Here is a 13,836-nt window from a genome sequence, read left to right on the forward strand (position 1 = left end):
TTCTCAATTTAGTGAATTAATGAATTTTCCACTTATTTAAACTAGTCTGAGTTTCTGTCATGTGCAAATAAATGAATTCTAGCTAACAGACACTACAGTAAATTCTTCAAGAGTGCAAGCTGTTAGCTGCCTGTCTTCAAACTCACCCTGCTCATTTAATAAGCTGAGTGACCTTGGACCTAGGCCCCATGTCCTAGATTATGCATCTGCAAAATGGGAACAGTAATTGTAACCACACCTCGTAATACTCAATACACAACTGCTCAGAATAATGCCTAGCCACTGAGTGCTCAATATATGTTAGCTATTATTAATACAGTAAGGTAGCAAATCTATGGACGAATCAACAATCTATGACTAATCCAAGCTTTAAATGATGAACTGCAATCAACAAGATTCCCTCTTCAAAATTTGTATTTAGGAATATAAGAGATGTACTAGTGAAAACAGAGAGGGTAAAGCTATTAGAACTCTAGTGTTGCTACCGTATCACCGCAGCTAAGGCAGTCACTGAGGACCAAAAGCACTTTTGAGGAGAGGGGACTCTTAGGGAAAGGGGGGTAGAGCATGAGACCTAGCAGATGCTGTGATCACAAGGCTCCTGAGAAGGGCATAGAGAACAGCTTTGGTTCCTGAAGTTTCCTAGCTCCAATACTTAGAAAGCCCAATTGATTTTTAACAATGGCTAGAGTCCTTGAATTTTTTAAAAAAGAACTCTAAATTTTATTTTCCAATCACAGTTTACATTCCATATTATTTTTTATTAGTTATAGGTGTACAGCACAGTAGTTAGACAATATATACAAAGTGTGTCCCCCCAATATTTCCAGTACCCATCTGGCACCATACATAATTATTATAATATTATTAATTACATTCGCTACTCTGTATTTTACATCCCTGTGACATCCCTTCACCTTTTCACTCTGTCCCCCAACTCCCTCCCCTCTGGCACCTAGTCTGTTCTCTGTGTCTATGAATCTGTTTCAATTTTGTTTATTTTTTTTACATTCCACATGTAAGTGAAATCATATGATACTTGTCTTTCTCTGACTGACTTATTTCACTCAGCATAACACTACCTAGGTTCCTCCGTGATGTCACAAATGATAAGATTTCATTCTTTTTTATGGCTAATATTCCACTTTATGTCCTGTCTATTGATGGGCACTTGGGTTCCTTCCATATATTGGCTATTGGAAATAACAATGAATATAGGGGTGCACATATTCTTTTGAATTAGTGTTTTGGGTAAAATCCTTAAATTTCATGAGTGAGACTCATATATTATCTTTAAAATATATGTACACTTACCTTTCTTAAATAAGGTTCTATGTTTGACAACAAAAAAGCTGACTAAATTCACCCTCAATAAATTTTATTCTTCCAAACGGTTTAAAGCAAAACATTAAGATTTTTTGGTTATACAGTTCTTACCTTATTCTTTCGGTAGGAGGTCCAGTATAGTGCAATGGATTGAGATATTCTCTGGAGCAAAATTTACCTACTTCATCCACCCAATGACCTGTTAATGTTGGTGGACAAACCACCAAGGAAGGAAGTGGCATACATTCTGCCAATTTTGATCTTGCATATTCCTGTGCCCTTTAAAACAAAAATAATACATTAACCAGCTTGTTTACATTTCTCAGCATCTGGGAGCCTTCTTTTATTTTTATATTTTAAGATTTTATTTATTTACTTTTATAGAGATAAGGGAAGAGTGGGAGAAAGTGAGGGAAAGAAACATCAATGTGCCAGAGATACATTAATCGGTTGCCTCTCAAATGCCCCCAAATGGAGGCCTGGCCAGCAATCCAGGCCTGTACTCTGACTGGGAATTGAACCGGTGACCTTTTGATTCACAAGATGGTGCTCAATCCACTGAGCCACACCAGCCAGGGCTGAAAGCCTTCTTTTAAAATAACATTTAAAATTACCTGTGACAATGATCTCCAGCTAAAATGCAGATGGACTGTAAAGTTTTTCCTAAACCCATGTCATCACATAGAATTCCATGAAGTTTATACTTATTAAGAAATGCTAACCAGTTCACACCATCCTGAAATGTTGAAAGAGAAAAATTATTTTTATAGGCACAAGAGAAATAAATGGGTATAAGACAATAACCACAAGATTTTACTAAAATTTTAAACACTCTTTTAGGTACATTCGAAAGGAATAGTCACTATTTATATTTACAAGGTAAGTATAACCTTTACCTGCTGATATTTTCTCAGTTCAGCATTGATTGGTACTGGAATTTTATAATTTTCTAATTTCTTCCCATCTAACAATTGCTCCAAAAAGTGTCGTTCCTTGGCTTTCAATTGGATTAATTCTTCTGACATATTTGGAGGGTCTGGAATGCCTGCCTAAAATGATTTTTTACAGTGTATTAAAACCGTTTATTCATAAATATGTTTTTCATCATTACATTACAAAATAAAGTCTTATCAAAATATAAATGTAGAGAAAAACGTAATTCAAAAATAGTATCATTTTAAAGACTGGAAGACAGAGTTTAATGAATTTGGCGGGTATCAAAATGCTACAATGAGACTACTAAACAAACACATTTGAAGTATTTTAAAGAACACATCTACAGCTTAATTTTTCCCACACTGTGCATTACTTGATAAACAGACAAAGTTGCATAGCTTATTTTTAGTGAAATACTGTTACTAGAAGTTCTTAATTGTAGTGTTATGATGTCCCAGGGTACTGGTTCTCAAAATGTGGGCTGCAGACCCCTCAGGATCTCCAAGACCTTTTCAAAGGGTCATTGAGGTCAAAACTATTTCATAATAAAAGACACTGTTTACTTTTTTCACTGTGTTGACATTTGCACTGGTGATACAAAAGTATTAAAGGGCAAAACCCCTTGAGCATCAGAAAGAATCAAGGCAAAGGCACCAAACATACCACTAGTCACTGTATTCTCACAGTCACACACCAGCATTTTTAAAAAAGCTGGTTTCATTAAGGAATGTCTTTGAAGTAGTAAAATAATTTGATTAAACCTCAACCCTGAATGCACATCTTTTAAACATTCTATGCAATAAGAAAGTGAAGAACATGTAAAACACTTCTATTTTATACGCTGAGGAAAAGCACTTGTGAATTTGTTTAAATTGTGAGCTAACCTAGCCATTTTTCATAGAACAATATTTTACTTGACTGATAAACTATTGTTATTCTGAGTTGGGTGTTTGGCTGACATTTTCTCAAACATAAATTTGTCAATTCAAGGAAAACAACTGACATAACTTGTTGCCAATGACAAAATTCAAGCTGTCAGGAAAAACTAAGCACTATGAACTTGACAGGTTCCCAATACTTCAAAGGAATTTTCTGTTGGAGATGTTAATTTGATTTTTTGCTACAGTACGGTGAAATATATACCAACCTTTAAAAATTTTACAAAACAGAGTGAATCAATACTTTCCAAACGACCAATATACAATGCTACAAAACATGTATGGGTAAAAAAATCTACTCAAAAGTGTAATATTAACCAGTTAATTTTAAAGTGAGAGAAATTATACATTCATTGACAGTATTTAGATTCTGCACTGCAAATAAATTTAACAAGCTTTCTCTTTTTGAGTTTTGATATACTATCAGATAAAAGAATGTCCACAATTATTTGAAAAGGTGGCCAAAATACTGCTTACTTTTCCAACTACCTATCTATGAGGCTAACTTTCTTTGTCTACCTCAATACAAGGAACATACTGCAACAGACTGAATGCCAAAGGAAATACAAGAATCCAGCTATCTGCACTATTTCAGGAATAAAAGAGATTTGCAAAAATGTCAAACATTGTGATATTTCTACTAATTTATTTTTCTTTTAGAAAATAGTTACTTTTCATTAAAAATGTTACATGTGGTAACATCTAATGGTTTATTATTTAAATAAATCAATAAATCCTTTCACATTTTTCAGTTTTAATTTCTATTACAGAACATATGATAAACAAAAGCTCTTTGGGATCTTCAATTTTTAAGACTATAGCCCTGGCCAGGTGGCTCACATGTTTGGAGCATTGTCCCATACACCAAAAAGGTTATGGGTCTGACTCCTGACCAGGGAACATACCTAGGTTGCGGGTTCAATGCCTGGCTAGGTCTTCAAACTCACAAATCTCTTCTTACACAGTATCCGACCTCCTGTTAATCCCATCCAGTGTTTTTATAGTTGTGCATCTTTTATCAACAGGGATACATTCTGAGCAATGCATCCTTAGGCAATTTTGCTGCTGTGCAAACATCAAGTGCATTTACACAAACCTATCTGGTATAGCCTACCACACATGCAGGCTATATGGTACAGCCAATAGGGCTAGAACCCTATTGCTAGAGGCTCTACCTACATTTTACTATAGGCAATTGTAACACAATGGGATTTGTGTATCTAAACACAGAGAGGGCACAGTAAAAATATGGTATAAAAGATAAAAAATGGTGCACCTGCATAGGGCACTAACACCACGAATGCAGCCTGCAGGATTGGAAGTTGCTCTGGATGAGTCAGTGAGAGTGCTGAGTGCATGTGGAGGCTTGGGGCTTTACTGTACATTGCTACAGACTTTATGAACATGGTCACACAAGCCCTCCTCCCCCTGCTTCCTTCTGACAGGGTCAGAATAAAACATTGAAGCTGTCAGCGTTGCTACATTAACAGAGATTTGAGCTGTACTGACTGGAAACAAGGGGGAACTGGCAGGGTAAAACTAGATCACTATAACAGTGCCTGTTAGGAGGGAGTGAAAGGATTAGGAGGAATAAGAAATTAGCTAAGCTAGAGAGGTAAAGGAACATAGGGGATTGTAATGTCAATGAGGGTTTTGGCTATTGCATTTTGGAGCAGTGGTCAGATTAAGGAACATTGTAGTATTCATTTAAAAAGACGGTGTTTAATACGGAGAGGGTGTAGAACTGATGAGTCAGTATTTTGACTTTAGAAGTTTCTTTTGGGGTCCATGGACCCTATCTGGCATAATGGGCTCTCTGATGAAAGAAATAGAATTTATCTATACTTCACATCATTATAACCTGAAAACACTTCCAAAATACAGGGACAGGTTAGCTCCACACTATCACAAAAAGCTTTCATTAAAGTGGCAGTGGCACTTAGTATTTGTTATGGTAGCTCCTATGGACCTGAGCCCTTATACAGGATCTTAAGAACAAGAATTTACAGCAATGTACTCTGAAGACCATCAAGCCATAGGAACCTCTGGGACAACTTTAAACATTCCAACATCCAAATCACAGGAGTGCCAGAAGAACAAGAGCAAGAAATTGAAAACTTATCTGAACAAACAATGAAGGAAAACTTCCTCAATCTGGCAAAGGAAATAGACTTCCAGGAAGTCCAGGAAGCCCAGAGTCTCCCAAAAAAATTTGACCCAATGGGGAACACACCAAGGCACATCATATTTAAGTTACCCAAGATTAAGAGCAGCAAGAGGAAAGGAGAGAGTTACCTATAAAGCAGTGCTTGTAAGACTATCAGCTGATTTCTCAAAAGAAACCTTGCAGGCAAGAAGGGGCTGGGAAGTATTCAAACTCATGAAAGGCAAGGATTTACATCCAAGATTACTCTATCCAGCAAAGCTATCACTTAGAATAGAAGGGCAGATAAAGTGCTTCCCAGATAAAGTCAAGTTAAAGGAGTTCATTATCACCAAGTCCTTATTATATGAAATATTAAAGGGACTTATCTAAGAAACAGATGATCAAAAACTATGAACAGTAAAATGACAACAAACAGAACTATCAATAACTGAACCTAAAAAACAAAAACTAAGCAAACTAGAACAGGAACGGAATCGGAGAAATGGAGATCACATGGAGGGTTAGTGGGAAGGGGGATAGGGAGAATGGGGGGAAGAAGGTACAGGGAATAAGCAGCGTAATTGGTAGGTACAAAATAGACATGGAGAGGTTGAGAATAGTGTAGGAAACACAGAAGCCAAAGAACTTATTATGTACAACCCATGGACATGAACTAAGGTGGTGGGGGAATGCTGGAGGGTGAGGGGGTACAGGGTGGCAGGGGGATAAAGAGGAGAAAAAAAATGGGACAACTGTAATAGCATAATCAATATAAAAATATACTTAAAAGAAAAAAAAAAAAAAGACCATCAAGCCAGATCTGGGAGGGCTGAAGTGCCCTCTGAATGAGTATGTAGTGCTGGGGGAACAGGTTCCTCTGTGCTGAAATAAGTGTCTCACTGAATGGGATGTAAACTGTGCACTCAGAACAGAGGTGCTGTGAATGAGAGGGAATCTATTACCAAGACCCACAGATATTGCTCCCATAAGAGAAAAAAAAATCCTCTTAAACCATATATGCTTCCATTTCTTTCAGGAAATTCGGCCCCATTACAATCTTATGGGACCACCATAAAATATGTGGTCTGTTGTAAACCAAAAACGTTATATGGCACATCAGTATTTATAATTATATTTTTTACCTAAAGAAGTTCAGTTTAGGTTGTTCTCACATCTATTTTGCTCCTTATTACACTCATGCTACCTTCTTGAACATGTGGAGTGTATTTTAATGTCCATGTCTACTAATTCTATTATGTTGGCTGTTTCAGAGTCTGTTTCTATTGACTGACTTTTCTCCTGATTACTAGGTATGATTTACATACCTAGTAATTTTTTCATGAATGTTAAATATCTTAAGGTTTACACTGTTGGATGATGGGGTTTTTTTGGTTTAAATATTTTTAGTTTTTCTTTTTCCTGGAATGTAGTTCAGTTAGTTGAAATCAACTTGATCATTTTAAAGCTTGTTTATATACTTTGTTAAGGTTGAGTCCAAATCAGGCTTTTGTCAAGGGCTAATTTGGTCCCACTATTCAGGCAGTATACTTCTAAGGACTGCATTGATGCTCCATATGGTAGGTCTTTTCGGCTCAGTTTGGTGGGTGCACAAAGTATTCTAGTCCCATGCAAGCTCTGGAAATTGTTCCACCTAGTCCTTTCTATATTTTTCCCAGTCTCAAACGTGTATTCTCATACACATGCCTGGATAAATGCTCAGCCCTTGTGGGGACCTCTGGAGCTTCCTCTCTGCAGCTACTTCCTGTTGGGTACTTTCCTTTGAAAATTATTGCCATCTTGTCCTTCCTGCACTCTACACTCTGACTCTTGAACTTGGCAAGACCACTAGGTTCTGTTTAGGTTTCACCTTCCTGTTTGATGGCCTGGAAACACTCTAGGCAGTAAGCTAGGCAGTTCATTTGTTTTCCTTCTCTCAAGAATCACTTTTCTGTGCTGCCTGTTGTTCAACACCTGAAAACCATTTTCATTCACTTTGTCTGGTCTTCTGGTTCAAGTAGGAGGATAAATCTGGTCCCTGTTTTTCTATCATGGCTGGAAGCAAAATATGCATCACATTTTTAGAATTTTCAAAGGGAACGTTACTTTTCTCTATCTCTATAAGGTCAACATCTCTTTTTTCTGCCCATGTTATCAAGCACTATTTTTTAAAAAAATAGTTTACACCCTTTATCACCTTATAGTGTATCTGGGCTCTGACTTGAGGGTACTTCCATTCTAATTCACATTCCAACAGCTATTAAACTGATTTTTCCAATACTAATTAGCTGTTAGACTAGTTTTCCAAAAACATTGCTTTTAATCATCTCCTTTGCTCAAAGAACACATGATGGTTTCCCCTCACTCATTGATTCCAAAGCTAAAAATGGACAAGGTAACTAAATATAACCCATTTAGTTTACAGATAAAATGATGCAAGTACCAAGAGTCAAATGATATAAATAAGACCTAGGAAGCAGCAGATGAAAACAATTTTGGGTATGTCACTTGGGTCCTTTGACATAATAGTCTAGTATTTTTTTGCAGGGGGGGAGGTCAAGCTGGTTAATATTTTTAATGTGAAATAAAATATCCATGTAGAGATATAAACAAATGTACAGTTTAATAAATTATACAACAAACACCTTTATAACCATTATCTGATCAAGAAAAATAGCCCTGCCATCATCCTGAAAGACCCCATATGTTCCTTCCCAGTGATAACTCACTCTGCTTTACCTAAGAGGTAACCACTTTACTGGCTTTCATTGCAGTTTCTTTCTTACTTTTCCTTATACCTTTATCACCTAAGAATCCATCCCATGAATTTTTGCCTGTTTTTGAACCTTACAAAAATTGGAATCCTATGAAAGATTTCATTGGTACTGTTGTATGTGTCTTTATTTTGTTCATTCTTATTGTAGTATAATAATCCAGTTAACATATCTACTCTACTGATAATGAACATTTGAGTGGTTTTAGACTAATGCTGTAATAAATATTCTTGAAGATGTGCTTTGCTACACGTGTATGAATTTCTCTGGGTATATACTGTATTTTGCCACATGCAATGTGCTCCCATGTATAATGCACATGCATGTTTTCATGTGCATTATACATGGGATTATTATACCCATGGTATATAATCATTATACCCATGTATAATTTTCCTTCAAAAATTTGGGCAAAAGAGCACACATTATACATGGCAAAATATGGTAACTATGATGGATTTGCTGGGTCACTGGGATGGGAATCTTCATCTTTCAGATATAGCCAAACTTTTTTTTAAAAGAGGCTATCTAACTTACGCTCACACTTTGCTGGTAGGAATGTAAAATGGTACAGTTACTTTGGAAAACGATTTGGCAGTTTCTTAAAAATTTAAACATCATATGGCCCAGTAATTCCATTCCTAGATAACTATCTGCTCAAAAGAAACCAAAGCGTACATCCACACAAAGACTTGTAAATGCATGGCCAGAGTGTTACTCGTAACAGCCAAAAGCTAGTAACAATCCACATGTCTATCAACTCCTGAATGGATAGATATAAGGTGTATGTCTATACAATGGAGTACTATTCAACCATATGAAGAAAGTACTGATACACAGACAATATATGGAACAACAGTGACATCTAGTTGTTCCATTACACCTGAGCAAGTTATTTAAAAAATTTCCAAATGGTTCTGAGATAGATGTTTTGATATACAAAGTCTATCCAGAAAGTATCCAGCCATGTAATATGAAAGAGATGATACCAGAAACATTGTACACAGGATAATGACTCCTCAGTCCCCTTCAAAGTAGGCACCTTGGGACCTCACACAGTTCTCCCAGTGACCACCAGCTGCCCTGTTGTATTTTCCTGAATATCACTGACAGTCTGAAATCTCTTCCCTTTCAAAGGTGATTTTAGTTTGGGGAAAAGCCCGAAGTCTCAGGGCATCAAATCTGGGCTGTAGCGGGGCTGAGTCAACCTGGGTAATTTTATGTTTCACCAAAAACTCTGCACAAGATGTGATGCATGAGTGGGCACACTGTTGTGATGAAGCTGCCCATCACCAGTTGCCCATAGCTGCAGCCTTCTGAATCATCCAAATAGTTTCCATGGAGGAATGGTCAAGCTTAATGCAAAATTTGATAAGAGATCTGTTGCTCTACTCATTCAGTCATTTTGAATGCTATGGCCACACCATACATACACTCACTCAACAGTATCTACCGCCCCCCACTGACAAGTACAGTGAAGTTGTCATTGTTCACACATGCACATTCCATCCAGTCTACTGTCCTTGGCAGCCAGATTACATCAACAGAGCACAAACCGTTCTTGTTAACAATGGTTGGACTTTTACTGGACAGATCTCATATAGTATAACATGAACTGCGTATCTACTTATTTCCTGAACTACAAAAATCCCACCAAAATATTTTAAGAGGCTTGGTGACAGGGTCCTGGATCTTCCGCTGCTTTAAGCCACTATATCCTGCATTGGCCACACATGTTATTTCTGCTTCATGAATATACTCCAAAATTCTCCAACTTCAGCCCTTCTAGTCTGCCTCCTAGATACTTCCACAGAGACTTCAATTGCTTTACATTTTCAATTACCATCTCTCAAATTTACCTTTCATGTAAATGTCAGCACAGAATCTTTACATGGATATAACAGTGATACTTAGAAACAATTCTATTTCTAGAACAGTATCAATGAATTATTCATTTAGGAACCATAGTTTTACTTAAAACCTTGTTTTTAAAAACTTACCCATTAAAGCATAAATGTCTTAATGCTTATAACATACTCAATATTACTTTTGAAAACTTGACATTCTTGAAAAAGATTACAATTATTGTGAAGTTACAAAAAAATGCGAAGTCCATAAGCCAAGTATCTTCCACTTACCTCAAGTGGCATGAGTCTAATTAGTGTTGCAAAGCACTGCGTAGCCATGAATCTTACACTGTCTGTCTGATCGCTCATTCTTCCCAACACAGGCACAACTAAAAGGACAATATAGGGAACAATACCAACATCCAGTTGTTCCATTACACCTGAGTAAGTTATTAAGGAAATTTCCACATGGTTCTGAGGCAGATGTTTTCACACACTGATACGCCAAGATTGCACCTTCTAAAACAGTTCCTCATTTTCTCATCCGTGTTTTGAGGAACTAGACTGTCCCTCAATGTCTGTGATTCACCTATAATAGCATCTATTTGAACACTGCTGCTCCTTTGTAAACATCATGTAATTTTCCCATGATTAAGAACATAAGCCCTTGCTGGTGTGACTCAGTGGATTCAGTGCTGGCCTGCGAACCAAAAAGTCACAGGTTCGAGTCCCAGTCAAGGCACATGCCTGGATTGTGAGACATGTCCCCAGTTGGGGCGTGCAAGAGGCAACTGATTGATGTATCTCTCGCACACTGATGTTCCTCTCCCTTTCTCCCTGCCTTCCCCTCTCTCTAAAAATAATAAATAAAATATTTATAAACTGATAAGAATAGGTGCTATAAACTTGATCTTAGCTAAAAGGCTGAGAAACGATAAAATAGTTTTTTAAACAAAGAATATAAAATTATGTTTTCATCTGAGGCAACCGGGAAAAAGTTTTACTAGTAAGATTTTTTTTATTCTTACAAGTTTCTAGACTACCAATACCAAAATAAAGTGAGTTAAATTACAAGCAGGAAGCACAACTCTAATTCCAAAATTCACACCAAAATCATGACAATCATAAACTGGATATAGCAGGCCAAGTAAGTTCAGTTCTCCTGTAATCTTCAGCATTTCGGAACCTGATTATTTCCTGACCTGATTTCCACCCATCTCTCTTACTCTTAGAAATGTCTTTCACGGAAATTCTCCAAGATGGCAGCCAGGTAAACACACCTCACATCCTCACACAACCACATCAAAATTACAACTAAACTACAGAACAACCATCATCACTCAGAACCACCAAAAACTGAGGTGAATGGAAGTCCTACAATTAAGGAATTAAAGAAGAAACCACATCCATCCAGACTGCTAGGAGGGGTAGTGAGGGAGAGTGGTGGAGTGGGATGGTCCCACACTCATGTTTGGTGGGAAAAAACTGGAAGGATTATCTTGGGAGTTAGGGGTCCCAACCCCACACTAGGCACCCCAGCCTAGGGTTCCAGAACCAGGAAGATAAGTCCCCATAACTTCTGGCTGTAAAAACCAGTGGGATTGAGTCACTGGAAGACTGATGGACAAGCAGTCCCTCTTAAATGCCACACACACCGACTTAGTCAGACTCATTCCCTCTGAGCTCCAGCATTGGGGCAACAGCTTGAAAAGCATACAGGGAAGAACTAAAGTGTCTGGCATGTAGGCAAGAGCTTGGAGATAGCTTTCTTCCTGACAGAACTGCTGGCAGAGGCCATTGTTCCTTTTCTTCAGCCCTCCCCCTACAGAGCCACAGAGTAGCAGGCATTGTATGAGAATTCATCAACCTGGCTCATACTGTTTGACCTGCCCTGGTGATTCCCTGGGGTTCTGCTGCACCCCACTTACAGATTGACTCAAGCTGTTAACAGTGGCTTTTCCATACACATATCTTGGCTCGTGCTTCTGATCAACCTAGAGCCCCTCAAACAAACAGCAGCCAGTCTCAGCAGCCCCTGTACCTCTTGCTAAGTGGCCCCAGGCCTGGCACTAGAAGCGGCTGGCCTTGGTTCACAGCCTGGCCATGCTTGGGCATTGCCAAGCCCAGCACAAGTAGCAGCCATTTGCACTGTTGCTTTATAGCTTATGCCAAGTGGCCCTAGATAGAATACAGGCAGTATATGACCTTGGCCCACACCTCCCAGAAAAGCCCCATAGCCTGTATACCCAGTAGACAGCTACAGACCACGTCAGAGCACCACCACTCAACCACCTCCACAAGAGACACACCCAAGGGGTGGACTCAGTGGGCACCAGAGCCCTGCTGAAGTAAGTCCTGCTTTGTTCTGCCCTGCATAGTTGATCCTCCACAGAGGGAAACTGGGGGTCAGTGGTCAAAGCCAGTTCTTGCAGCTGACTGGCCTGGGTAAATCCCTCCCACTGACCTGTCAACAGCAATCAAGGCTCAACTGGAAGAGGAGGGTGTACTCAGCCTAGACAGAGGCTTACCTTGAGTACCCAACTTGGGTGATAGGGGAGACTGTGCCACTTCACCCTACAGGACACCTGCTACATTAGGCAATGCTACCAAGACAGGGAGTAGTAGCAGCTCTACCTAATACACAGAAATACAGGGAGGCTTCCAAAATAAGGAAATAAAGAAACATAGCCCAAAGAACAGATCAAAACTCCAGAAAAATAACTAAACAAAAGGGAGATAATCTATCAGATGCAGAGTTTGAAAAACTGTTTATAAGGATGCTCAAGGAACTTAGTGAGGACCTCAACAGCATAAAAAAGATCCAGTCAAAAACGAAGGATATACTAATTGAAATAAAGAACAATACAGGAAAACAACAGTAGAGTGGATGAAGTAGAGAATCAAATCAATGATTTGAAACATAAGGAAGAAAAAAACAACCAATCAGAACAGCAAGAAGAAAAAAGAATCCAAAAAAATTAGGATAGTATAAGGAGCCTCTGGGATAACTTCAAGCATTCCAACATTTGCATCATAGGGGTGCCAGAAGAAGAGCAAAATATTGGAAACCTATGTGAAAAGATAATGAAAGAAAACTTCTCTAATTTGGTGAAGGAAAAAGACAAGTCCAGGAAGAATAGAGGGAAGAACAGAATTCCAAACAAGACGGATGCAAAGAAGTCCACACCAAGACGTATCATAATTAAAATGCCAGGTTAAAGATAAAGAGAGAATCTTGCCCTGGCTGGTATCGCTCAATGGATTAAGTGCTAGCCTGTGAACCAAAGGGTTGCCCGTTAGATTCCCAGTCAGGGCACATGCATAGATTGTGGGTTGATCCCCAGTTGGAGGCACGTGACAGGCAACTGCACATTGATGTTTTTCTCCCTTTCTTTCTCCCTCCCTTCCCTGCTCTCTCAAAATAAATAAATAAAAATTTTTTTAAAAAAGAGAGAGAATCTAAAAGCAGCAAGAGAAAAGCAGTTAGTTACCTACAGAGAGTTCCCATAATACTGTCAGCTGGTTTCTCAAAATAAATTTTGCAGGCTGGAAGGGATTGGCAAGAAATATTCAAAATTATGAAAAGCAAGGGCCTGCAACCAAGATTACTCTACCCGACAAAGCTATCATTTAGAATTGAAGGGTAGATAAAGAACATCTCAGAAGAGAAAAAGCTAAAGGAATTCATCATTACCAAACTACTATTATATGAAATGTTAAAGGGACTTATTTAAAAAAAAGATCAAAACTATGAACAATATAATGGCAATAAACATATTAACAATCAAATCTAAAATATAAACTAAACAAAGAAGCAGAACAGAAACAGATGCATAGATATGCAGAACAATGTTTTGATGGTTGCCAGAGGC

The 13,836-nt window shown here is 38.2% G+C and overlaps 1 protein-coding gene across 2 annotated transcripts in view; it reads right to left on the reverse strand.

The window, feature by feature from the left end:
• The window catches only part of BTAF1 (B-TFIID TATA-box binding protein associated factor 1), a 94,159-nt gene that overhangs the window by 14,501 nt on the left and 65,822 nt on the right, over window positions 1–13,836 (reverse strand). For both annotated transcript variants that reach the window (XM_024563478.3, XM_045197740.2), the window contains 4 exons: window positions 10,256–10,404; window positions 2,223–2,375; window positions 1,941–2,062; window positions 1,438–1,605 (listed from right to left, as the gene is read on the reverse strand). In XM_024563478.3, the coding sequence (XP_024419246.1) occupies window positions 1,438–1,605; window positions 1,941–2,062; window positions 2,223–2,375; window positions 10,256–10,404 (592 nt within the window). The remainder of the gene's footprint in view (window positions 1–1,437; window positions 1,606–1,940; window positions 2,063–2,222; window positions 2,376–10,255; window positions 10,405–13,836) is intronic.

The sequence above is a fragment of the Desmodus rotundus genome, chromosome 4 (genome assembly GCF_022682495.2).
Source record: "Desmodus rotundus isolate HL8 chromosome 4, HLdesRot8A.1, whole genome shotgun sequence".
Taxonomy (NCBI): Eukaryota; Metazoa; Chordata; class Mammalia; order Chiroptera; family Phyllostomidae; genus Desmodus; species Desmodus rotundus.